This window comes from Schistocerca serialis, chromosome 2 (assembly GCF_023864345.2).
Source record: "Schistocerca serialis cubense isolate TAMUIC-IGC-003099 chromosome 2, iqSchSeri2.2, whole genome shotgun sequence".
Classification (NCBI taxonomy): Eukaryota; Metazoa; Arthropoda; class Insecta; order Orthoptera; family Acrididae; genus Schistocerca; species Schistocerca serialis.
The window spans coordinates 545,850,077-545,875,521 of NC_064639.1; the positions used below are offsets into that span (position 1 = coordinate 545,850,077).

Sequence of the window (25,445 nt, forward strand, 5' to 3'; positions counted from 1 at the left end):
CATCACATGATCACACTGACAGAACCACAGGCACATAGACACAGGCAACAGAGCATGCACAATGACGGCACTAGTACAGTGTATATCCACCTTTCGCAGCAATGCAGGCTGCTATTCTCCCATGGAGACGATCGTAGAGATGCTGGAGGTAGTCCTGTGGAACGGCTTGCCATGCCATTTCCACCTGGCGCCTCAGTTGGACCAGCGTTCGTGCTGGACGTGCAGACCGCGTGAGACGACGCTTCATCCAGTCCCAAACATGCTCAATGGGGGACAGATCCGGAGATCTTGCTGGCCAGGGTAGTTGACTTACACCTTCTAGAGCACGTTGGGTGGCACGGGATACATGTGGACGTGCATTGTCCTGTTGGAACAGCAAGTTCCCTTGCCGGTCTAGGAATGGTAGAACGATGGGTTCGATGACGGTTTGGATGTACCGTGCACTATTCAGTGTCCCCTCGACGATCACCAGTGGTGTACGGCCAGTGTAGGAGATCGCTCCCCACACCATGATGCCGGGTGTTGGCCCTGTGTGCCTCGGTCGTATGCAGTCCTGATTGTGGCGCTCACCTGCACGGCGCCAAACACGCATACGACCATCATTGGCACCAAGGCAGAAGCGACTCTCATCGCTGAAGACGACACGTCTCCATTTGTCCCTCCATTCATGCCTGTCGCGACACCACTGGAGGCGGGCTGCACGATGTTGGGGCGTGAGCGGAAGACGGCCTAACGGTGTGCGGGACCGAAGCCCAGCTTCATGGAGACGGTTGCGAATGGTCCTCGCCGATACCCCAGGAGCAACAGTGTCCCTAATTTGCTGGGAAGTGGCGGTGCGGTCCCCTACGGCACTGCGTAGGATCCTACGGTCTTGGCGTGCATCCGTGCGTCGCTGCGGTCCAGTCCCAGGTCGACGGGCACGTGCACCTTCCGCCGACCACTGGCGACAACATCGATGTTCTGTGGAGACCTCACGCCCCACGTGTTGAGCAATTCGGCGGTACGTCCACCCGGCCTCCCGCATGCCCACTATACGCCCTCGCTCAAAGTCCGTCAACTGGACATACGGTTCACGTCCACGCTGTCGCGGCATGCTACCAGTGTTAAAGACTGTGGTGGAGCTCCATATGCCACGGCAAACTGGCTGACACTGACGGCGGCGGTGCACAAATGCTGCGCAGCTAGCGCCATTCGACGGCCAACACTGCGGTTCCTGGTGTGTCCGCTGTGCCGTGCGTGTGATCATTGCTTGTACAGCCCTCTCGCAGTGTCCGGAGCAAGTATGGTGGGTCTGACACACCGGTGTCAATGTGTTCTTTTTTCCATTTCCAGGAGTGTATATCAAAGTCTTTTTATTGTGTCTGTCTGTGACTCAACATTTCTTCTGTATGGCGTGTAGTAATCTTCCATTTTCATAGTAGTGTCAAAATGATGATAAAATTTTTTAGATAGAAGACATTGCACAAAAGGTATACGCTGAGGTAATCCATGAGCTACAATTATATGGCCACTAATGGTTTCAACGATTTTGTGTCTGCAAAACAAAAATACCACAATAACCACTGCCACCACCAAGCTCTTGTCATCTGCTAGCATATCCGTTTGTGTAACAGTCCAAGTCTGGCGAATTAGAAAGCCCTTTAGGGTATTCAGAGGGAAAGTCACTGCTGTTTTAGTTGGTCACCACCCTCACACACACACACACACACACACACACACACACACACACACAATTTACCGAAGGCAAATATAGAACATAACTGGATATACATATTACCCAACATCCTTGATACAACTTGCAGAAATTGTGTTTTATAATGCAGTATTATTAAAAGGATAGATTACTATTCACCATATAGCAAAGATGCTGAGTCACAGATAGGCACAACAAAAAGACTGTCAAACAAGTAAGGTTTCAACCAAAAAGTCCTTCATCAGAATTAGATAAAACACACTTGTGCTCGCGGTCGCACGCACACCCATGCGCGCGCGTGCGCGCACACACACACACACACACACACACACACACACACACACACACACACAAATACAACTCAAACACACAGGCCTACAGTCTCTCTGGCTGCCAAGGCCAGAGACTGTGGACATGTCTGTGTGAGTTGCATTTGTGTGTGTGTGTGTGTGTGGTCTAATTCTGATGAAGGCCTTTTTGGCTGTAGGCTTACTTGTTTTACTGTTTTTTGTTGTGCCCATCTGCATTTCAGGATCTCCACTATATGGTGAGCAGTAATCTATCCATTTCATGATATTGCATTATTCCATCCTGGTTTTTCCATTGTTAGAAACTGTGGTATGTTTCATATACCATCCTTGTGAGTTTTTCTTAAATGCTAGTGAACGTTTTCCGTTTTTGTTGTTGTTTGTACAGTTTATCCTTTATGATTTACAGACAGACGAACAGGAAGGCAAATCTGTGGTGTGTGAATCAGTGCACGAGTTCCTGATTGTACTGTGCACTTCTCGAAAGCATGGAATTGCATTCATAGATAAAACCTTAGGTACATCTGGTAATAAACAAAATCCAGTGCTGTATGGTGTTCTACAGGTAGCGCATTTAATTTTTGTTCGTAAAGTATGTAATCTACTGTGTTGTATTGTTGCTGTTGAAAGACTGACTTTTAGTTGCAATATAGGTACAGAATAACCTTATTCTTTGTTTGTTTAGTTGATAAATTTGATTGTAGCTACAGTATTGTCATTTTATAACTTAAATTGCCTCCTGACATGACCAGCCAAATGAAGCAGTATTGTATTTAACAAATAAGATTCTTGTTTGGGTTGAGAAGGTTTCCAATTCCCCATCTGGTCACTTGGTATAGGCATTATACATGGCTTTCATTTTGATACAGTTTGCATGTACTCCTTTTTTGATATGCGTAAATCAAATAGCACTGCAATTTAAAGCCGATTGACGAATAATATTAATAGTTAAAAGATTTCACCACGGCGTGCGAAGTGGCCGCGCAGTTAGAGGCGCCATGTCACTGACTGCGCGGCCCCTCACACTGGAGGTTCGAGTCCTCCCTCGGACATGGGTGTGTGGGTTGTTTTTAGCATAGGTTAGTTTAAGTTAGTTTAAGTTGTGTGTAAATCTAGAGACCAATGACCTCCGCAGTTTGGTCCCTTAAGAACTCACACACATTTGAACATTTGATTGCACCACATCTCTACACATGCAAAATAAATCAACAGGCTATATGACCATAGGTTGTTACTTGTGAAAGACATTGTAGGTGGTTTCATAACTACAGAGTACTTTTAACAAACTGTGCAAGAAATATCAGTGCTGCATGTACAAAAGATGACTGACCTGACTTGTATCATTTTCATCATATCAGCATATGAACCTCAGCAGGTGCAATTTTATCTGTATGTAATTGCTAATCACTGCATAATTTCTTTCTTACAGTCCAATGAAGGAAGTAGCATGACAGCATTAGATTTGCATATAACACACAGCGGTTGCTTGACAGATGTTGGCATACAAATTAAGAGACCTATTTCAAACATTATTTTTTTGGAAATTTGTGGTTTGATATTATCAACAGTTGGTTAATTGTGCCTATTATTTTACCAGATTGTCTTACTGGGCTTGGATGTAGAGACACCCTGAAAAAGAAACCGTATTGAATGAGTGCATTTGCCTTAAAGACCAGTCATATTTCTATATTATGAAAAGGATATTTGCTACTTACCATATTGCGGAGATGCTGAGTCTCAGATAGGAACAACAAAAGATTGTCAGAAAGTGAGCTTTGGCCAACAAGGTCTACATTGGAAATAGACAACATACGCACACACACTAATGCAAATGCAACTCACACACACGATAACAGTCTCAGGCTGTTGAGGCCACACTGCAAGCAGCAGCACATGACAGGAGAAGCAAGTGGATAGCGGAGATAAGGAGGAGGCTGGGGTGGGGAGGGGGAGGTACAGCTGAGTATGGATGGGGAAAGGTAAAGTGCTGCTTCTGGGAGCATACAGGGACAAGGTGGAGAGAGGTATGGCAGCTAGGTGCAGTCAGGTGGTTAGACAGTGGGGGGAGGGAGGGGGGGGGGGTGTTGGTGGTTTGCAGGAAAGGAGAGAACAAAAGACTGAGGTTGCATTTGTGGAATGGAGGACTGTGTAGTGCTGCAATGGGAACAGGGCAGGCATTAGAAGGGTAGGGATAATAATTATCGTAGGCCAGAGGGGTTATGGGAATGCAGGATGTATTGCAGGGAGAGTTCCCACCTATGCAATTCAGAAAGTCTGGTGTTGATGGGAAGGATCCAGATGGCATAGATGATGAAGCAGTCATTGTAATGAAGAACATCGTGTTGGGAGGCCTGCTCAGCATTGGGATGGTCCCGCTGTTTTTTGACCATAGTTTGTAGGTGCTTGTTTTTGTGGACAAATGGCTTGTTGGTTGTCACATCCACATAGAATACAGCTCAGTGGTTGTAGCTTAGCTTGTAGACCACACTGGTTTCACAGGTAGCCCTGCCTTTGATGGGATATGTGATGCTTGTGACTGGACTTGAGTAGGTGGCAGTGGTGGTGGGTGGATGCATGGGACTATTACAGTGAGATGAATCCTGAGGCTATGGGTTGGGAGCAGGAGTTGTGTAGGGATGGACAAGGATATTGTGCAGGTTCGGTGGGCTGTGGAATATTGCTGTAGGAGGGATAGGAATGATAGTGAGTAGGACATTTTTCATTTTAGGGCTCTGGGGTAGGTAGTCAAAACCCTGGCTGAGAATATGTGATTCAGTTGCTCCAGTCCTGGGTGGTACTAAGTCTTGAGGGGAATGCTCCTCTGTGGATGGACAGTGGGACTTATGTAGGTGGTGGGTGTCTGGAGAGATAAGATACAGGACATCTGTTTTTGTACAATGTTGTGAGTGTAACTACATTCTGTGAAGGCCTCACTGAGACCCTTGGTATTTTTTGAGAGGGATTGCTCTTCACTACAGAGGCAACGGCCGCAGGTGACTGGACCGATGACCTCAGCAGTTTGGTCCCATAAGACCTTACCAGTGCTGCGGGTGGCTAGGCTGTATAGAAGGGACTTGTATAGAGTGGGTGACAGCTGCTGAAGTGGAGCCATTCCTGGTGGTTGGTAGGTTTAATATGGATGGAGGTACTGAGGTAACCATCTTTGAGGTGGAGGTCAACATCAAGGAGGATTGCTTTTTGGGTTGAGTAAGGCCAGTTGAAGTAAATGGGGGAGAAGGTGTTCAGGTTCTAGAGAAATTTCGATAGGACACAGGCAGCCACCTGTGGCCGTCGCATCTGTAGTGATGAGCAGTCCCTCTTGAAATATACCAATGGTCTCAATGAAGTGTTCGCAGTCTGTAATTGCCCTCCCAACCTTGTACAAAAACAAATCTTGTGTGCCTTGTATCTCCAGTCATCCACTACCACCCAAGTCCCTCTGTCCAGCCACAGAGGAGCATTCCCCTTGTGACACAGTACTACCCAGGACTCGAGCAACTTAATCACATTCTTTGCAAAGGTTTCAACCACCTCTTACTGTGCCCCGAAATTAGGAATATCCTACCCACTATCCTTCTCACCCACAGGTGCTGACTCCATGGGGCCTGAGGCGGCCCGAGCCCCTTCAAAAATTCATTTGGGGGGGGGGGGGGGGGGGGGCGGAGCTTTATGCTTTCTAAAATTACCAAATTATGTTGGAATTTTTTATTTTCCGTGTTTGACAGTAGTTACCTTTTAAAACACATTCAGTAATGAGTTAAAACAAATAATTACTATGGTAGTAAGCAGGTTAACAGAAAACGAGTGGTGTGAAGCATGATAGTGTTACGGTGCTGCGGGCAGACTTAGAATTTGTCACGGTGCGGGAACCTTCGGGTAAAGTCTGGCACTGGCAGGCCAACATTGTGGCCATGGCGACACCAAAAGGACTGGAGCAGAAGCACCTGGATCCCTCCACCTTGCGTCGCCTGACACTTCGAGACATTATGACGCCATGGCTGTATAAAGCCCACCCTGCTGTCGCAGTCATTCATTGAGGATAGTTTCGTTCAGTGTATGCTGCAGACGTGTTTAGTGTTCCAACTTTAGTGTGTAGTGGTCTATTTTATATGACTACATTTTATTCGTTTACATTAATATATTGTGAATTAAGTTTTGCAATGGATAAATTTGTTACCGGCCGCTGTGGCCGAGCGGCTCTAGGTGCTTCAGTCCGGAATCGCGCTGCTGCTATGGCCGCAGGTTCGAATCCTGCCTTGGGCATGGATGTGTATGATGTCCTTAGGTTAGTTAGGTTTAAGTAGTTCTAAGTTCTAAGTCTAGGGGAATGATGACTTCAGATGTTAAGTCCCATAGTGCTTAGAGCCATTTGAACCATTTGATAAATTTGTTACCAAAAAGGCACGCTTGGAAGTTGATGATACTGTAAATCAACCTCCAACAATTATTGTGTCATCAGTTGCTTTGTCGTCTTCAGGGGAGAACCGTTCACAGCCCAACCCTTGACAATATTTTCTTCAAGAAAAGAAGATGCATTTACTTCTGTAGGGTTTTCTAACTGGAAAAAGGCTTTCATGAAAATACGTTTACGCACAAAGAAGGTGTTCTGAAACTAAATTCTATCACTAATTGAAGCATGGCCTCCCAATTGAATGAACGGTTAGATAGTGATATGAAGAAAGGCCATTTAGCTCTTGAGAAAATTTTTACTGCTGTGCGATTTCTATGCCAACAAGGAATAGCAATTAGAGGGCACGAAGATGTAAACTCAAATTTTTTCAATTGTTAGAACTCCAAAAGAATGACATACCTGAGTTTAAAAATTGGTTAGGATGTTCAGAGTATAAGTGGATGTCCCACAATATTCAGAACGAGATCATTGAACCACTAGGAAAGTCTGTGTTGAGAAAGGTATTGGCTTCCATCAAGAAGACTGAACATTTTTCTATTATGGTTGACGAAACAAGTGATTCTTCGATTCGCGAACAAGTGTCATTTTGTATTTGTACTGTTGATGATTTCTTAATCATAAACGAAGACTTTATTGGCTTATATGAGACCCCCAACACTGAATCACACACTCTGTTTAGTATTTTAAAAGACGTTTTTGCTCGTCTTGATTTGTCAATGGACAGTGCTATGATGGTGCCTCGAATAAGAGAGGTAAGTTCAAAGGACTAAAAAAGTTAGTTTTGGATATACAACCAAAGGCACAATATGTGCACTGCACTGCTCACAGTTTAAACTTGCCACTTTTAGACAGTCTCCGCCATCTCACTTTTATGAGGGATATTACGGCTTTACCCAAGGACTTAATAAACACCGTAAGAGAATCCAACAAAAAGATGGGACTTTTTTTAAGTGGTGCTGATCAGGAAAAAAATATATGAGGGCTTGATTTGTATATTGAGTGGAAGGTGTGATAGTTTTGAACACTTTTGGGAATTTTAAGGAAAAACCTTCACAAGTTGATGATCCTTCGCTTCCTCGGAATTGAAGTATACCAAAGAAGTATGGAAACAATGAAGCCAGCTCACCATACACTTTCAAAACCCCAAAGGAATACTGCAAAGCTATTTACATTGAAGGTTGTGAAATGGTGCAAACTTGCATTACTGAGTGGTTTGTTTCAACTGGACTCACACAGGTCATTGCAGCTGAACAAGAGTGCTTGTTTTTAGTAAACAGAGGTGAAACAAATTTGGAAAAATCAACTGAGTTGTTCTGAAAAGACCTAGACTTTGAGAGACTGCGCTTACACTTGAATATGTTAGCCGATATTGCTAATAAAAGAGAGTAGTCTTAAAAAAAACATCGATGTAAGAAAGTACATTACACAAGAGCCTGCAGTTGGAGAAATGTTATGTGAAGTAGTGAAGTGCATTAAGCTTCTCCAAGTAGTTCCAATCGTGACAGCAACAGCAGAATGGTCATTTAGCACCCTTAGACGTCGGAAGTCATATCTCTGATCAACAATGGGACAGAAGTGATTGAACAACTCATCTGTTCTTCATGCCCACTGAGATGTATTGGATGGATGAATTGGATATCCGACCACTAAGCAAACACTTCATATTCAGTAATCCAGTCAGACGGTTGTATATCCGACCAGTAAGCAATGACGTCATATTCAGTAATCCAGTCAGACGGTCAACATTTGCACCTTTCTAAAGACACTCTAGCCCTAATAATGGCATTTAGAGCAATGTTAAAAAACTTTATAAAATAGTGAATTAAATACATACATAATGTTAAATTTTCAGTTTCGAAATATTAGTACTAGTTAAGTACTGTATTGGGCAATGGCCTTGCCGCAGTGGATACACCTGTTCCCGTGAGATCACCGAAGTTAAGCGCTGTCGGGCATGGTCACCACTTGGAGGGGTGACCAACCGGGACGCCATGCGCTGTTGCCATTTTCGGGGAGCACTCAGCCTCGTGATGCCAATTGAGGAGCTACTCAACCGAATAGTAGTGGCTTTGGTCAATAATAGCATCTTACGACCGGGAGAGCGATGTGCTGACCCCACGCCTCTCCTATCTGCATCTTCCACCGAGGATGACACGGCGGTCGGATGGTCCCGGTAGGCCACTCGTGACCTGAAGACAGAGTGCTTTTTTTTAGTACTGTATTACTATAGTACTATATTAGTTAATTTCAAATACTTAAATATTTTTAGGGTGTAAGACCCAATTAAAACCCACTTTTTACATACCTTTTGACTGAAAGTATTAGGCATACTGTACTAACTTTATTAACTGTATTAAAGCATTAACTTTGAGATACTGTTTTTATTTAATGAACCCTAAACCTTATTCAACGTATCAGCACTTTGTATATATCAAAACATGTGGTGCATATTAGAAATCTTTGTGGCTGGTTGCTGTCTCAACACCAACATTTGTCTTCAAATGACAGCCGCGGTCTCCAACCACGTCATCATATGACAAAATTGCAGTACTCAAAGTAAGCTTAAATTAGCTATTTCATTTATTAATCAAAGTGTGACAAATCTAAAGTGTTCAGTGAGAAAAATTTACGTGTGCAATGATAAGAATGCAGTGGAAATTTATTCACATCTGTTGGACAAATGCAATGAAAACAAACACTCCAAACTGACATTTCACGATAATTAATCTGTGAAAAAATGCACCATATGTTGTAATGAAAGAATGTAAAGCGTCTGAAGATGAATCATAACAATTCGAAACCGGTAACAGTACCCTTTGAATAAAGAAATTGAAAATAAGTTTGTGGTTGGTTGCTGTCTCAACACCAACATTTGTCTTCAAATGACAGCCACGGTCTCCAACCACGTCATCATATGACAAAATTGCAGTACTCAAAGTAAGCTTAAATTAGCTATTTCATTTACTAATCGAAGTGTGACTGCAATATTTTAAGTTTTATTCTTTTAATGATAGTTTAGGATTTATTTAAATATAATTTCAGTCTCTTCAGAGCTATATATTCGCTGCTCTGTAATAGTCTATAAGCATAATTATTACTGTAAATTAAATTAGCTTTTTTACGAAAATACCGTGTGTTTTTATGTTTTTTCAAAGCCAAAAAATGTGTCAGGCTTTTTGAGTTTCCCAGAGTGTCGATTTATCGAGAGTCCAGTTTTCGGGGTTTTAATGTTGATCATATGACTCTAAAATGCTTTTAAAAAAACTTTAAAACTCATCTAAAATTTAGAAGATTTCCCAGGGCAAGACCCCCAGAATGCCCCCCCCCCCCTTTCCAATATTTTTTATAAGTTGGCGCCCCTGTTCTCACTTGTCCCACAGCAGTATTCTGCCGCCCATTGAACCTACACAGTATCCTCTCCCATCCCTACACAACTCCTGCTCCCAATCCCATGCCTCATGGCTCATCTTCCTGTGATAGTCTTAGATATGAGACCTATCCCATACATCCTCCCACCATCACCTACTTCAGTACAGTCACAAGCATCACATATTTCATCAAAGGCAGGGCTACCTGTGAAACAAGTCATATGATCTACAAGCTAAGCTGCAACCACTGTGCTGGCCAAGAACAACCTGGACCACCTCATTGCTGCGCATGCCACCTAACATGAAGGTCTTCATTTCAGTGACTGCTTCATCACCTGTTCCCTCTGGATCCTTCCTACCAACAACAGATTTTCTGAATTGTGCAGGTGGAAATTCTCCCTGCAGATATATCCTATGTACCCATAACCCTCCTGGCCTCAACCTTCTTTAGTCATTGTCCCTACCCTTTTAACTCCTGCCCCGTTCCCATTCCAGCTCTACACAGCCCTCTATTCCATCAACGCACTCACAGTCTTGTTACTTGTTTCCTTTTCTGCTAGCACCCCTTCCGCTGCCCACCGTCTGACCTCCTGACTACACCTAGCTGTCCTACACTCTTTCCAACTCGTCCCTGTATGCTCCCACTAGCCGCACTTTACCACCCCCACCCCTACCCTACTATCCTTGTCCCTCCCCACCCCAGCCTCCTCCTCACCCTCACCACTCTTTTGCTTCTCCCATCATGTGCTGCTGCTTGCAGAATGGCCTCAGCAGCCAAAGACTGCAGTCGTGTGTGTGTGTGTGTGTGTGTGTGTGTGTGTGTGTGTGTGTGTGTGTTTGTGTTTGTTGTCTATCTCTGACGTAGGCTAGGCTTTGTTGGCCAAAAGCTCATTTTCAGTCAGTCTTTTTGTTGTGCCTATCTGAGACTCAGCACATCTGCTATATAGTGAGTTGCAGCTATCCTTTTTATAATATTGTTACATTTCGTCCTGGATTTTCCACGGTTGAATTGTGCTTGATGGCTTTTCTTCCATTCTGTAACCCAGTACTGTTATCCTTTATTACTATTTTCTAATGCATTACTATTCTGAGTATCCGTTCTTCTTTCTCTTCTTTCCTGTGTTTCTCTTGTCGCCTCACAGGCGTATACTACACACTCTATTTACGAGACACACTGTATGAACCATCTCGGCCACGCACAACAGAAGCTACAAGACCACGATGATTGTTGATGCAGCATCTCATGTCCCACATTACTCCCGCTGATATCATTAATCCGATACCTTCAAATTGATTTCCCTTATCTTCCTGTGCCACATGAATTGTATCTCATCCTACCAACCCCTCCCCACCCCCACTCCTTCTTTCTGTGCCAGTTAGCACGTACTAACTTCACCTAATCAGGTCATACTTGCTGTCGCCCTTCTTCACACTTATCCATCCGTAACCCTCATTCCACTCTTTTATTTAATTTTTCATTAATCTCATTGTGTCTTCACGCCAATTTTGGTTGGTTTTTGCCTTCACTATCGGCCTACTCCCTCATATTTCTGTTTGTTTCTCCCTACTTCATCCATTTCATCCTTTTTGTGATGTTTCCCACGTGTTTGGGTGTATTCCTGCAAATTTGATTTGGATGTACTTGTATGTTATTGACATATTTTTACGCCTTTTTATTCTCCACTGTAGGTCCTCGCTCCTTCCATCTGCATCAATAAAGAAAAGTTTCCTTATCCCTAGCCAGAACCCAGTCCCACATACTGTTCCTGCATTGTTGCTTGGCTCATTAAATCCCCGCAAGTGGCCTTACCGCCAAATTATCCATCTTCAGCTGCCACCCTTCCTTGGACAGTGATATCCATGTGTTCAGATTCTGTTAGTCCTTAACCCTCAACAACACAGGCCTGCAAAGCCATATCAGTCAGGCTCAAACCACCTTTCAGTATCTCCTCTCCATCCATAAAATTCTCCTGCCATGCAATCCCAAATTCCTGGATCCCATGTCACACACTGAAATCCTTGCCCTCCATGAAATAGAGCAACATGCACACCACCACCTCAAAAAACTCCTCAGCCTGTTCACTTCCTTCTCCCATCTTGGACTACCACAATCCACCACCTCTGCAACAACCTCCAGACCTCCCCCACATCCCATCATGGCTTACAAACCCTGCCTCACAGACCTTATATATTTACTTCACCCTCAGAAACTCCCTCCCACCACCATACAGAATCCAGAACCTAAACAGATCTGAAACACAGCCATGAACCTTTCCTCCAAAAGGCTTAGCCTTGCAGAAATATCAGCCTTTTCCAAAAACCTCATATTTTGCACTAGTCCCAAATTCAGTCATGCAGGACTTGTGAAAGACCTTCTCTCCTCCTGCCGGTCCATAGAGTGGAAACACTTTTTTGCCACCAACCCTACCAATCAGACTCGGCCAAAGACCAATTTTGAACTCTGCCTGCTCAGTTAACTCCTCCATCCAACCGTGACCCATCCTTGCTGCCCTCAAATCACCCCTTGCTAACTTTCCAGAACTTCTTAACCTTGAACATTGCCTCACCATCATTCCCAAAATCCCTCAACATGCAAACTAACCTTACATCTGCAAAAAGAATTGCAATCCACTACCTAAAAACTGATCCTGACCTTATAATCATACCTGCTGACAAAGGCCCCACCGCTACCATTTTGAACCGCAAGGATTACTTGATGGAAGGACTCTGCCAGCTCTCAGATTCATCCACATATGAACCCTGACACAGTGACCCCATTCCAGACATCCAGCAGAATCCTCAGTCTCTCCTCAAATCCTTAGGCCCGTCCCAGAACCTCTTCCCAGAGTCCATTTCTCTCCTCGCCTATACCATTCCCCACACTCCTACCTTCTACATGCTTCCTGAAGTCCATAAAGCAAACCACCCAGGAGGCCCCATTTAGAGAATCTCACCTCTCATGGATCAATACCTGCAGCCCATTACCTGCAATCTCCTTCCTACTTTCCTTGACCAACTATATTCTCACCTACAATTACTTCTCCTTCGAGGACATTACCTTCAAACAAATCTGGGGAATGGCTATGGGCACTCTCATGGCAACAACCTGTGCCAACTTGTTTGTGGGCCATATAGAGGAATCCCAAACCCTTCCTTGGTTCATTATCTGCATTGGGGGTGAGGACAAGCTATCCACATTTCTCCAGAACCTCAACACCTTCTCCCCCATTTGCTTCACTTGGTCCTACTCAACCCAACAAGCCACCTTCCTCGATGTTGACCTCCACCTCAAAGATGGCTATATCAGTACCTATCATCCATATCAACCCTACAAACCACAAGGAATACCACACTTTGACAGCTGCCACCCATTCCATACCAAGAAGTCCATTTCATACAGCCTAGTCACCCACGGCCATCACATCTGTATTGATGAGCAGTTCCTTTCCAAAGATACCGAGGGTCTCACTGAGGGCTTCACAGCCCTTAATTATCCTCCCAACCTTGTACAAAAACAGATCTCCCATGCCAGATCTCCAGTCACCCACCAACCCACCATCTGGCCAAAGTGGAGCATTTCCCTTGTGAGTCAGTAACACCCAGGACTGGAACTACTGAATCACATTCTCTGCCAGGGTTTCGACTACCTGTCGCCGTGCCTTGAAATGAGGAATGTCATGCCTACTATCCTTTCCACTCCTCCCACAGTGGTATTCCGTCACCCATCAAACCTACACAGTATCCTCGTCCACCCTACACCACTCTTGCTCCCAACCTCGTGCTGTATGACTCATAGCCCTTTAATAGAACTACATCCTACCACCACCAACTGCTCCAATCCACTATTCCATGAAAGGCAGGGCTACCTGCAAAATGAGTCATATGATATACAAGCTAAGCTGCAACCACTGTGCTGCGTTCTACGTGGGCACAGCAACCAATACGCTGTCTTTCCACATGAATGGCCATCGACACTGTGGCCAAGAAACAGCTTGACCACCCCATTACCGGACCCACCATCCAACATGACATTCTTCATTTCAATGACTGCTTCACAGCCTCTGCCATCTGGATCCTTCCCATTAACACCATATTTTCTTAATTGTGCAGATGGGAAATATCCCTGCAATATATCCTATTTCCTGTAACCTCCCAGCCTCAACCTTCCTTGGTCCCTACCCTTGTAGATCCTCCCGTTTCCATTCCAGCACCACACAGCCTTCTATTCCACCATCAAACCCACAGTCTTTTTACTTCCCTCTTTTTCTGCTAACCCTACCCTCCGTCCAACCTCCTGACTGCAACTAGCTGCCATAACTCTCTCCACCTCGTTCCTGTATGCTCCCAGAAGCAGCATTTTACCATTCCCCACCCATACTCTGCTGTACCCTCCTCCTCCCCTCCCCACCCCAGCCTCCTCCTTATCTTCGCTGTCCACTTGCTTCTCCCATCATGTGTTGCTGCTTGCAGTGTGGCCTCAACAGCCTGAGACTGCCATCGTGTGTGTGAGTTGCATTTGTGTGAGTGTATGTGCATATGTTGTCTATCTCCATGTAGGCCTTGTTGGCCGAAAGCTCGCTTTCTGACAGTCTTTTTGTTGTGCCTATCAGCGACTAAGCATCTCTGCTATATGGTGAGTTGCAACTATCCTCTTCATAATATTGTTGCATTTCATCCTGGATTTTCCATTGTTGAGTCATATTTTTACAGTATGTCTGTGTTTGCTACATGTCATACAAATCTAATATTTTCTGATTTCATAGATCGTAGTTTCTGGGTGTATGCTACATAGATCGAAGGCAAAGTCTACATTGAAATAGGAAATACAAGGCACAAATTTTGTCCAACATTACAGCCAGAGGGAACCAGTTTTGTGGAAAGAACTGGAAAGTGTGTTAGTCATTGTTGGGATATCACGAACATTAAATTAAGTTTGTAAATCATTCTTATTGTTTGCAATAAATAATTGTTTCAATAAATTACTCTCATGTTGCTGATCATTTTTATGTCAATTCTTTATGCATAATGTGCAAACTGTCTGATAATTGGCCATGTATAACCTATATGAACCGTAACTCAAAATTGTACTTACTTTGATCATCAAATATATGTTCCATTCCTCATGAAACTGTTTGTTTAAATTAACTCTTCTTATCTTGACAGGAACTTGAAATGGAAATAACTGTAAATATGTGATAAGTAAAATCTGAAAATTTCTTCAAAGGAAGTTTAAGTAAATGACTTTTATCAGAGAAGATCAATAATGATCAAGGATTATAATTAATAATGAAATAATACAATGAGTAGAAAGTATGAGTACACCCATAATGTCGATGGAAAAAACATATGTAGAATCATTACCAAACAATAAGGAAATAAAACATATAATGTGAGATTAATGGAATTCTAACAGTGGAAAATCCATGTTGGAATAATGGCAGTATTATGAAAGGGATAGATTGCTACTTACTATATAGAACAGATGTTGAGTTGCAGACAGGCACAACAAATGAGTGCTATACATTTGAGCTTTTGGCCAAGAGACCTTCTTTTATTTATTTATGTATTGTTCTGTGGGACCGCATTAAGGAGAAGTCTCCATGGTCATGGAACGAGTCAATACATGAAATTATAACACGATAGTGGAAACAGATAAAATGAAATATAAGAAACATATTCAGGCGACAATTCGTAAGTTTAAATAAAGAAAATCAACAATGTAACAAGAATAGATGGAGTGAGCCATGAGGAAACTCTTCAGTTTAGACTTAAAAGTGTTTGGGCTACTGCTAAGATTTTTGAGTTCTTGTGGTAGCTTATTGAAAATGGATGCAGCAGAATACTGCACTCCTTTCTGCACAAGAGTCAAGGAAGTGCATTCCACATGCAGATTTGATTTCTGCCTAGTATTAACTTAGTGAGAGCTGTTAACTCTTGGGAGTAAGCTAATATTGCTAACAACAAACGACGTTAAAGAAAATATATACTGTGAGGGCAATGTCAGAATTCCCAGACTATTGAATAGAGGTCGACAAAAGGTTCTCGAACTTACACCACACATAGCTCTAACAGCACGTTTTTGAGCCAAAAATACCCTTTTTGAAACGGAAGAATTACCCCAAAAAATAATACCATATGACATAAGCGTATGAAAATATGTGACGTAGACTACTTTTCGTGTTGAACTGCCACTTACTTCAGATACTGTTCTAATGGTAAATAAAGCAGCATTTAGTTTCTGAACAAGATCCTGAACATGGGCTTTCCACAACAGCTTACTATCTATCCGAACGCCTAGGAACTTGAACTGATCCGTCTCGCTTATAATATGCCCATTCTGCCTGATCAAAATATCGGTTCTTGTTGAATTGTGAGTTAGAAACTGTAAAAACTGAGTCTTACTGTGATTTAGCATCAAATTATTTCCCGCAATCCACAAACTTATTTCATGAACTACATTATTTGATAATGTTTCAATATTACACACAAGATCCTTCACTACCAAGCTGGTGTCATCAGCAAACAAAAATATTTTTGAATCACCTGTAATACTAGAAGGCGTATCATTTATATAAATAAGGAACAGCAGTGGCCCCAGCACCGACCCTTGGGGGAACGTCCCACATAACAGTGCCCCATTGGGACTGAACATCGCTACCACTCTCAATATTGCGGAGAATTACCTTCTGCTTTTTGTTCTTAAAGTAAGAGGCGAACCAATTGTAAGTTACTCCCCTTACTCCATAATGGTCCAGCTTCTGCAGTAATATTTTGTGGTCAACACAGTCAAAAGCCTTCGTTAAATCAAACACCTAACGTTCGCAGTCTTTTATTTAATCCATCCAAAACCTCCCAGAGAAAAGAGAATATAGCATTTTCAGTTGTTAAGCCATTTCTAAAACCAAACTGTACATTTGACAGCAAATTATGTGAATTTAAATGCTCCAGTAACCTTGTATATACAACCCTCTCGATAACTTTAGCAAACACCGATGGCATAGAAATAGGTCTATAATTGTCAACATTATCCGTGTCTCCCTTTTTATAAAGTGGCTTCAGTACCAACTAGTTTAATCGGTCAGGAAACCGACCACTCCTAAAGGAAAAGTTGCAGATATGGCTAAGTACTGGGCTAACATACATAGAACAATACTTCAGTATTCTGCTAGATACCCCATCATATCCATGAGAGTTCTTGGTCTTTAGTGATTTAATTATTAACTCAATCTCCCTCTTGTCAGTATCATGGAGGAGCATTTCAGGTAACAGTCTCGGAACCCTTTTTTCTACGAGCGCTATATGATTCCCTGTTGGGACTAGGTTTCTATTTAGTTCACCTGCTATATTCAGAAAGTGATTATTAAGTACTGTACATATATGCAACTTATCAGTAACACGGACATTCCCACTACACACTGATTCAATATCCTCGACCTGTCTCTGCAGACCAGCCACTTCCTTTACGACTGACCATATGATTTTAATTTTATCCTGAGACTTAGCTATTCTATCTGCATACCACATACTTTTTGCCTTCCTAATAACTTTTTTAAGCACCTTACAATACTGTTTGTAATGGGCTGCTGCATTTAGATTGTGACTGTTTCTAATGTTTTGATATAATTGCCACTTTGTCCACTTCTTATCCCTTTAGTCAGCCACCCAGGCTGCCTGTTTGTGCTAGTACCCTGTTTTGAAACGTTCTAACGGAAAGCAACTTTCAAAGAGCACGAGAAAAGTCTTGAGGAAAGCATTATATTTATCGTCTACTGTATCAGCACTATAAACATCTTGCCACCCTGTTCCTTGATAAGGTTTACAAAGGTCTCTACAGCAACTGGATCAGCTTTCCTAAAAAGTTGATAACTATATTTAACATGTGTTGCAGCAGAAAAATCTCTTAGAATTAAAATTTGTGCTTCATGATCTGAAAGGCCATTCACCTTTTTGCCAACAGAATGCCCTTCTAGTAATGAGGAATGAACAAAAATATTGTCTATGGTTGTTCTACTGTTCCCTTGCCCTCTCGTTGGAAGAATACAGTTTGCATAAGATTATATGAATTAAGGAGGTCTACCAGCATCCTCTTCCTTGCACAATCACTTATACAATTAATATTGAAGTCACCACATATAACTAACTTTTTGTATTTCCTATAAAGTGAACCAAGAACTTCCTCTAGCTTTAGGAAAAATGTTGCGAAATTGGAGTCTGGGGATCTATAGATAACAACAGTAAGAAGTTTAACTCCACTAAATGTAACCACAGCTGCACAACGTTCAAACACCTTTTCAGTGCAGTACTTTGAAACATCAATTAACTCAAATGGAATACCGTTTTTCACATACATGGCTACTCCCCCATACCGCAAAGAGCTCCTAGAAAAGCTGCTAGCCAACCTGTATCCTGGTAAAGGAAGCCTCTGAATTATCTCCTTATTTAAGGAGTGTTCAGATATACTAATAATTTCAGAGTCAACATCTATAAGCAGTTTACTAACTTTATCTCTAATACCTTGTATAGTTTGATGAAATATACTAATTCCCTCATTACTTGGATACCTAAGCTTTGTCGAAAGTGGTTTCTTTGTTAGAGAGACTTCCCTTAAGCAGGAATAGCTATCAGCTGACTTCAATCTAAAAAAGGTACAGCTCTAACACCCACAACTACCGGAATTTTCCCATGGGTGATCCCACCACCCCCACCTATGCTGTCACCTATAAGCTTTGCCAACCTCCCCTTTCCATTCCTGTTGAGGTGCAGGCCATGTATAGTGAAACCCGTCCTGCTGATAGACTCCACCGACACCACTGAAATGTGACTCATGTCTTCTGTCATCGACGCGCCCCCAAGTCTCATGTTATTACGCCTGACGGCTTTATTAAGATGAGGCCGATCGTGACGCTAAAGTTGGAAACACATACACATTCACACAAACGCAATTCATTCACAGTTGTTCACTGTCTCTGGCAGTATGGCCTCAGCAGCCATAATACAACAGTCATGTGTGTGCAAGTTGTGCTTGTGTGAATGTATGTGGGTTTTCTATTTTGGAATAAGGCCTTTTGAACAAAAGGTCAAATGTATAGCAGTCTTTTTGTTGCACCTGTCTATAACTCAGTGTCTCCTCTATATGGTAAGTAGCAATCTATCCTTTTCATAAGTTTAATTAAATCCAATAAGACAGTACCAGTCCTCATGCTTACATATGCAACTGTAAACTAAATCGTTACAAGGAACAAAGTAGTAGAAATGAGACTACTTACAGTAATGAAAAGCTGTATGAAGACAGACAACAGACAGGATTAAATGAAAAAATAAGAGAACTATAAACATAAAGCATTTGAAGTATTATGAGCATACGGGGAAAAAAATTAATGATGGACCATTACCCATAAAATCTGAAGAGTATAAATGTTAATGCAGAAGATAAGGGGATATACCATGCACTAGATGGGTAACGTCACAAATGTTAGAGGTTAAAATTGAAGATGAAGAAGAAAATAAAAGAAGAAGAAGAACAAGAACAGGAAGAAGAAATTTTGTTTTACTGTGGTAATCGAAAATAGTAGGCAGAATATGACAGTATTATGAGGACAGGTCAAGAATGACAAACAGACTTATAAAAATAGATATTGTTACTAAACTATTGAATTTATATTGTTCATCAGAATGTGTGTGCACCCCCCCTCCCCCCCCTTTCCCACACTCACACACACCCTCTGTACAATGGCAAGTTGTCTGTCTTCTTAGCAAGTGTCACTTCATGTCATATTTGCACAAAATTACTTCAGTAAACTTAAATATTTTTTAAAAAATGCAAGGCATTTACTACTATTCTAAAAGAAAGATATTCTTAGTAGTAGGCAGCCACATATATGTTGTTGGAATAACACTAGTAACTGTACAACATTCAAAACAGTACACTGTGGGGTCTATTGTGCATCTCAGGTTTGCTGAACTGAGGGGCAACAAACAGAACATTGTATTTAACATTTCACTTGAAAGAGAAAGAGATCTCATAAAAAAAAATACTAAAAAAGATTCTTGGAATTTGAGATTGTTTCTGTTTCTGGAAGCACGAAACTGATCGTATGTGCCAGCGACATGTATGTCAGTATTAAATATCTGCACTATTTTATATTAGTTATAATCTTTCTTCTTGGTAGATTTTATTTAGAATGTGCTCAAATATAGTGAATTTATTATGAATGTGTAATTTGCTAATTTTCTCGTCGTTTTCTCGTTTATTTACAGGGGTTGGATCAGCCTTGGGACAATGTTTTTACATCAGAGTTAGTTGTAAAAATATTACAATTGTGTCCAGATTTAGTCAAAAGTACACTGGCAAACACAGAATCTTTTCTTCCACCGAGGCCATCAATAAAATGGGAGAAAACAGTTTCTTTTGTAGAAAAGGTATTTTGTGTGCAACTGAATGGAATAAGTACCCGTAGAAAATTTCTGCATATATACTGTTCTCTCCTTTGTCCAATAGTTGATTTTGTTGTGACATTGTATTTATGTTCCACAGTCATTATTATTTCTATTTTGAAGTAATTGTGCAAATTTTGCCAAATGTGCACTGGAGTAATTTGTGCTGTACCAACTACTCTTCATAACTGCATGAGTAGCACAGAGAAAAAAAGTCAAGAAATTATGAAATTATCATATGAATGTATGTAATTCTTTACAAATGATATTGTCTAAATAGTAATATATGACTAGACAATGAAGTTTCACAGATTTAATTTTAGTAAATTAAATCAGACCATTATTGTTATTTTGAGTGCTACGTCCTGTGCCAGTAGTTCCCTCACTGAGGGACTTACTGTCATTGGACACTATTTAAACCATTTATTAGGTTAGTGTTCATTGAATCCATCACCAAGTTTTGGATCCACAGTGAACAAGAGGTTTTCTTCTCATTCTTTCAGAACCTTGTCGTCTTTTGCCAAATTGATTGCTCTTGATAATCCTCATCATCTTAATAAGCCAGCTTTCTCCTCTTTGATCTCTGCCTGTTTAATGGCTTCAAAATAACCTCTGATTACATTAAACCAAGTTAAATAGCTGTCCCATTTTTCTTATAAAAAAGGCACCATACTTACGGAATGGATGCCTCAGATGCAGTGATAAGAAGTCTCCACGCAGTAAGCCAAAGTTTTTGCCAAGGCCTTTATTGACAAAGAGAATCTTCCTCTGTGTGACCCATAAACAAAATTTTCCATGTCATATACTGCCATTCACCAGATAATTCCATGAACATGCCCTTCAGCACCCTCCTCATGACACAGTACTACCTCATACTTGTTTAGCACAACTCGTCTTCTCCACCATAACTTTATTTCATTGTATCTTTAAATCAGAAATGTGTTGCTTAAATTTACCTCAAATCCTTTTTCTCAAAGCAGTATATAATTACACCATTTCTACCCCTTAACCCCGTGCACCCTGGGTTAGGGATGGGTCATCAAAAGATAGATATGGATATTTGATATAATTGAATACTGCCATAGTAAATATCAAGGCCATCAATTAATCAAATGAAAAATATTGAATTGTGATATAGCGGTGCCGAAAAATTAGTTTTAGTCAGGCTATACGTTATTTTTATGTATGAATAGAGAAATCTGATAATAATAATAATAATAATAATAATAATAATAATAATAATACAGATTCTAAGTTTGGAGTAATGTCTTACAGTAACTGCACTTCACACTTTTACTACACTATGCACTTATATGTAAAATACTTGTGCAAATCACTTTTTGAGAGGCATTTCACCCCCCACCCCCTCACCCTTCTTTTGTTCACACTTCAATATCACTAATATAAACACACAACAGTCAACGAACAATGGAAATGGAAGAGGTTTCAAGAATTACATTTCAAACATTTTTCCAACCTTACATTGTATTTTTGAGTGAGATGAGGATATGAAAATGCACAATTGCCAACAGTCAAAATATCTCTAAAAAGCTAAAAGGAAAAAAACTGTAGTTGCCTGTCTTATGTTGTAAGTATTTCAATATTAAAAAGAAAGCAGAGATGAGTTTTCTCTATTATGAGTTGATAATGGTTATAATATTATCTGAGTATTGCCACAAAATATTAATGTTACTGATATATTAGCTGGACAAATATCACGTAACGTAACTGATTCCAATACATCAATATTTTGATATATTGCTGTCTGATATACGAACCTTGCCCTGAGTAATAACCCTGTAAACAATCGAAGTTTAACACCTATCCCACGTGTTCACCTACTAATTCCTACATCAGTCATGTTGCGGCCACATGATAGAGTTCATAAAGAGCGGAAGGACATGAGAGAGTAGCAGTTCAACTGCAATCTCTGTGCAGCAGTATCTGTGGACATCACAACTAACCATTTGATCATGCGGATGAATATTTGCCCATATAACTATCAACAATAATGAAGTAAATCATTTAAATTACCCACCACAAACAACAATTTTATGACTTGCGTTATTTGGATTATCCCCTGCTCCCCATTTCCTCTGTTCAAGTAAAAAATATTCCTCAGTCCTTTCTGCTCTCAACTACCTCTTGTTGCTCACTGAAACAAGGAATTCACAACTAAAACTCCTACTGTTACTGTCCTTGCCCCCCTAGCCCTAGCTGTGCTGCAGCTGCTGTGAATTTGACAGCTACCCAGTCTCTACTCATATTAATTGTTTTTATTTTTCATCTTTTGCTGGCATTATTTTATTGAATTCCCTTTAATCCTTTCCTGCTGCCTCCTTCATGGAATTTTGCCAAGAAATGTATCCCAGCTTCCAGAAACTAGCAGATGTGACAACAATCTGTTTATCATCAAAAGGTAGGTGCAGCATAGACAAACAGTTGTGGTATAAAATCTAGTCAGAATCATCATTTACAGAAGTAACATAAGAAGTAACCAATGTAAAAATCTGACTAGAGCATTGTACCTATTCAGTAAAAAGCATAAGCACAGTGAATAAAAGACTGTGTGTGTGTGTGTGTGTGTGTGTGTGTGTGTGTGTGTGTGTATGTGTGTGTGTGTGTGTGTCACTTCTGAGAGTTTACAGTCAGCAAGGAAACACTTTTTGTAATTCATTATTTCTTAAAGTTTGTATCTCATACTTGTGCATTAAAAGAGTTTGAATCTGTTTTGTTTTATTTTAAATAGGTAGTAACATCTGTGGAGCCAGAGCATCTGAAATCATTTGCTGAATCTGCACACAAAAATGCACATGACAACCGACTGTTGAGTTTGGTGCTAGCTCTTACAGTTCCTACTGTGCCACTGAGAGTTGTGGGTGAAGCTGGTGTCACTCATTCCCATTTGGCTGTCAGACATCGGACTGTATTACTGCTAGTGTCCCTTCTTTTACGTCTGAGGTATTATCAGATGAAGTTACTGCATTGGGGAGTGAGTTTATCTGCAGATGCAGTGTCGGCCTACCTTATACAGGTACAGTTCTTACTGATACAGAACATATATCTAATTACATTACGGCTAATATTTATTGTACTGAGTGAGGTGGCACAGTGGTTAGCACACTGGCCTTGTATTCGATAGGCTGACAGTTAAAACCCACATCCGTCCCATCCAGATTTAAGTCTTCCGTGATTTTCCTAAATCGCTCCAGGAAAATACCGGGATGGTTCCTTTGAAAGGGCACTGCTGATTTCCTTCGCCATTCTTGACACAATCCATCATGTTCTCTGTCTCTAATGACCTCGATGTCAGTGGGGTGTTAAACCCAATCTTCCTTCTTTCATTCCTTTTTGCTATTATTTATTTTCAAAATGAGTTTCTCTTGACAATTTGATACAAGTATATTTGTTTCCATTGTCTTGTCACTTCTGCAGGTGAATGTTTTACTTATCGCCATTGCAGCATTACTAATTATTTTATACTTCAATTTTGTCAACATAAATCTTTATTAAAAAATTCATTTTACTATAGCAGGCATTGGTAAAAGTGTTTGAAGTTGACAAGTGAATATTATACAATAGTTTTCTAAAATTAGTAAACATTTTACTCTCATTATGTTTATTCTTTAATCGGATTTTTGGCAGAAAGTAAAAGCCAGTTTCAGAAAGGTTATAATGTGTACAACTAAAAAACATATTTAAAAAGGAATTGCTTTGTTGCCTTAAAGCTTTGTATTGTGATGCAAGATGCCCAGGAACATTGTGCAGAAACTATGGTTCCCGTGGAGTGGAGAGGGAGGGGTGGAGAGGGAGGGGTGGGGGCAGCTTACACCTACTAAAAACTGGATTCCAGAGTTGCAGGGTTTTCTCAGTACCATAGCAAATAATGAGCATCATAAAATGAATATGCATTCATACTAGATTATACAGGTTGTCACCAAATAATTATAGGAAAGGTGTGGGCCCAATAGTCTGTTACTCATCAGTGCCTACACTAATGGTTGATGGTGTGTAATATTAACTGATTCAGATCAGATGGATTCCTTCACAGAGAATAGTGAGTTCATAAAAAAGCATTAACTGTATAAAGGGTTAATAACATCTCACAAATTCCCAAGTATCTTAGTTAACAATATGTCTTATTCTGGATTAAATAGCTGACAGAATATGTTCTTGCGACAGGTCCAAATCATGAAGATAGTAAATCTGAGTGAGGCAAGTTGTTTAGGATTGCTAAAAGGATTTCTATTTTCTACTTTAACTGACTTAGTTGGCAGTACTAGAAATTTCACATTGTGAGGATAAGAACTGTCCAGCCATTCTGTGTCTAATTTAAAATGGTTATTTTGATCCTTAATGAATATATGTTTCCTTCTAGTAAAATTCTTGAATTTGAGCAACAAAGAGAAATGAGTATGGGCTTCTCTTTTAATTTCAGCATCTTCCAGATGCACAATTAATTCATCAGACCTGGGGAAAACAGGATGATAGTCTTGTTGGACAAGATGATAGGAATGATGGGCCATCTTTACCAGACGCTGGTGACTATGAATGTGCTCTGCTCCAGCTGCTTCTGCTGTATCAGCAAATGTGTCCGCAGCTAATTGACATAGCTGTTATGTCACAGTGGATATGTTCATTATTGCCTAATCTGCTGGAATTACAACCCAACAAGGATTTCCCACTTATGCTGGCAAGAGCTACATTTCTTTCACTGTCCACTGACAGCTCAATTCTAAAGCCTGATTCGGTGAGTTTTATTTGATGTTATCCACTCCTTTTTTATTGATCAGTGGCTTAATTAAAGTGGAAATGGTAAGAATATGACAAATTGATGTTCAAAAGGTTTGCACTTCAAGACTTCTAAAATAAGTTTAGTTATAACACTGTACACCACTTTTTCTGCATCACTTTTTTCTGTTGCATTAGTTGCAATTCTTATTTTATTTTATTTTATTTATTTATTTATTTTTAAAGTATTATACAGATTGAAGAATATGCTGTGAAAATTGGCAATTTGTGCCAAACCAGGACGCAGGAACACATTTCATTCTTATTTCAAGCAGTTGTCTTCACCATTAGGCTATCTGATTGTGCCACCACCCCTTGTCACTGATCTTTCAGTGCATTTAATTCATTATTGAGTTAAATGTGCTGAAAGATCAGTGATGAAGGGTGGAGGCATGAGTCATTATTGAAGTAAGCTCAGCAGTACGAGATCATTATTGGAC

At 40.8% G+C, this 25,445-nt stretch overlaps 1 protein-coding gene and 1 pseudogene across 1 annotated transcript in view; both read left to right on the forward strand.

Annotated features, from left to right (window-relative positions):
* The window catches only part of LOC126457523 (nucleolar pre-ribosomal-associated protein 1), a 180,361-nt gene that overhangs the window by 57,432 nt on the left and 97,484 nt on the right, over positions 1 to 25,445 (forward strand). Inside the window, exons 6-9 of the mRNA XM_050093866.1 lie at positions 2,411 to 2,566; positions 20,038 to 20,199; positions 22,964 to 23,248; positions 24,653 to 24,964. Of these exons, the coding sequence (XP_049949823.1) occupies positions 2,411 to 2,566; positions 20,038 to 20,199; positions 22,964 to 23,248; positions 24,653 to 24,964 (915 nt within the window). The remainder of the gene's footprint in view (positions 1 to 2,410; positions 2,567 to 20,037; positions 20,200 to 22,963; positions 23,249 to 24,652; positions 24,965 to 25,445) is intronic.
* LOC126458954 (5S ribosomal RNA) lies at positions 8,300 to 8,417 on the forward strand (annotated as a pseudogene).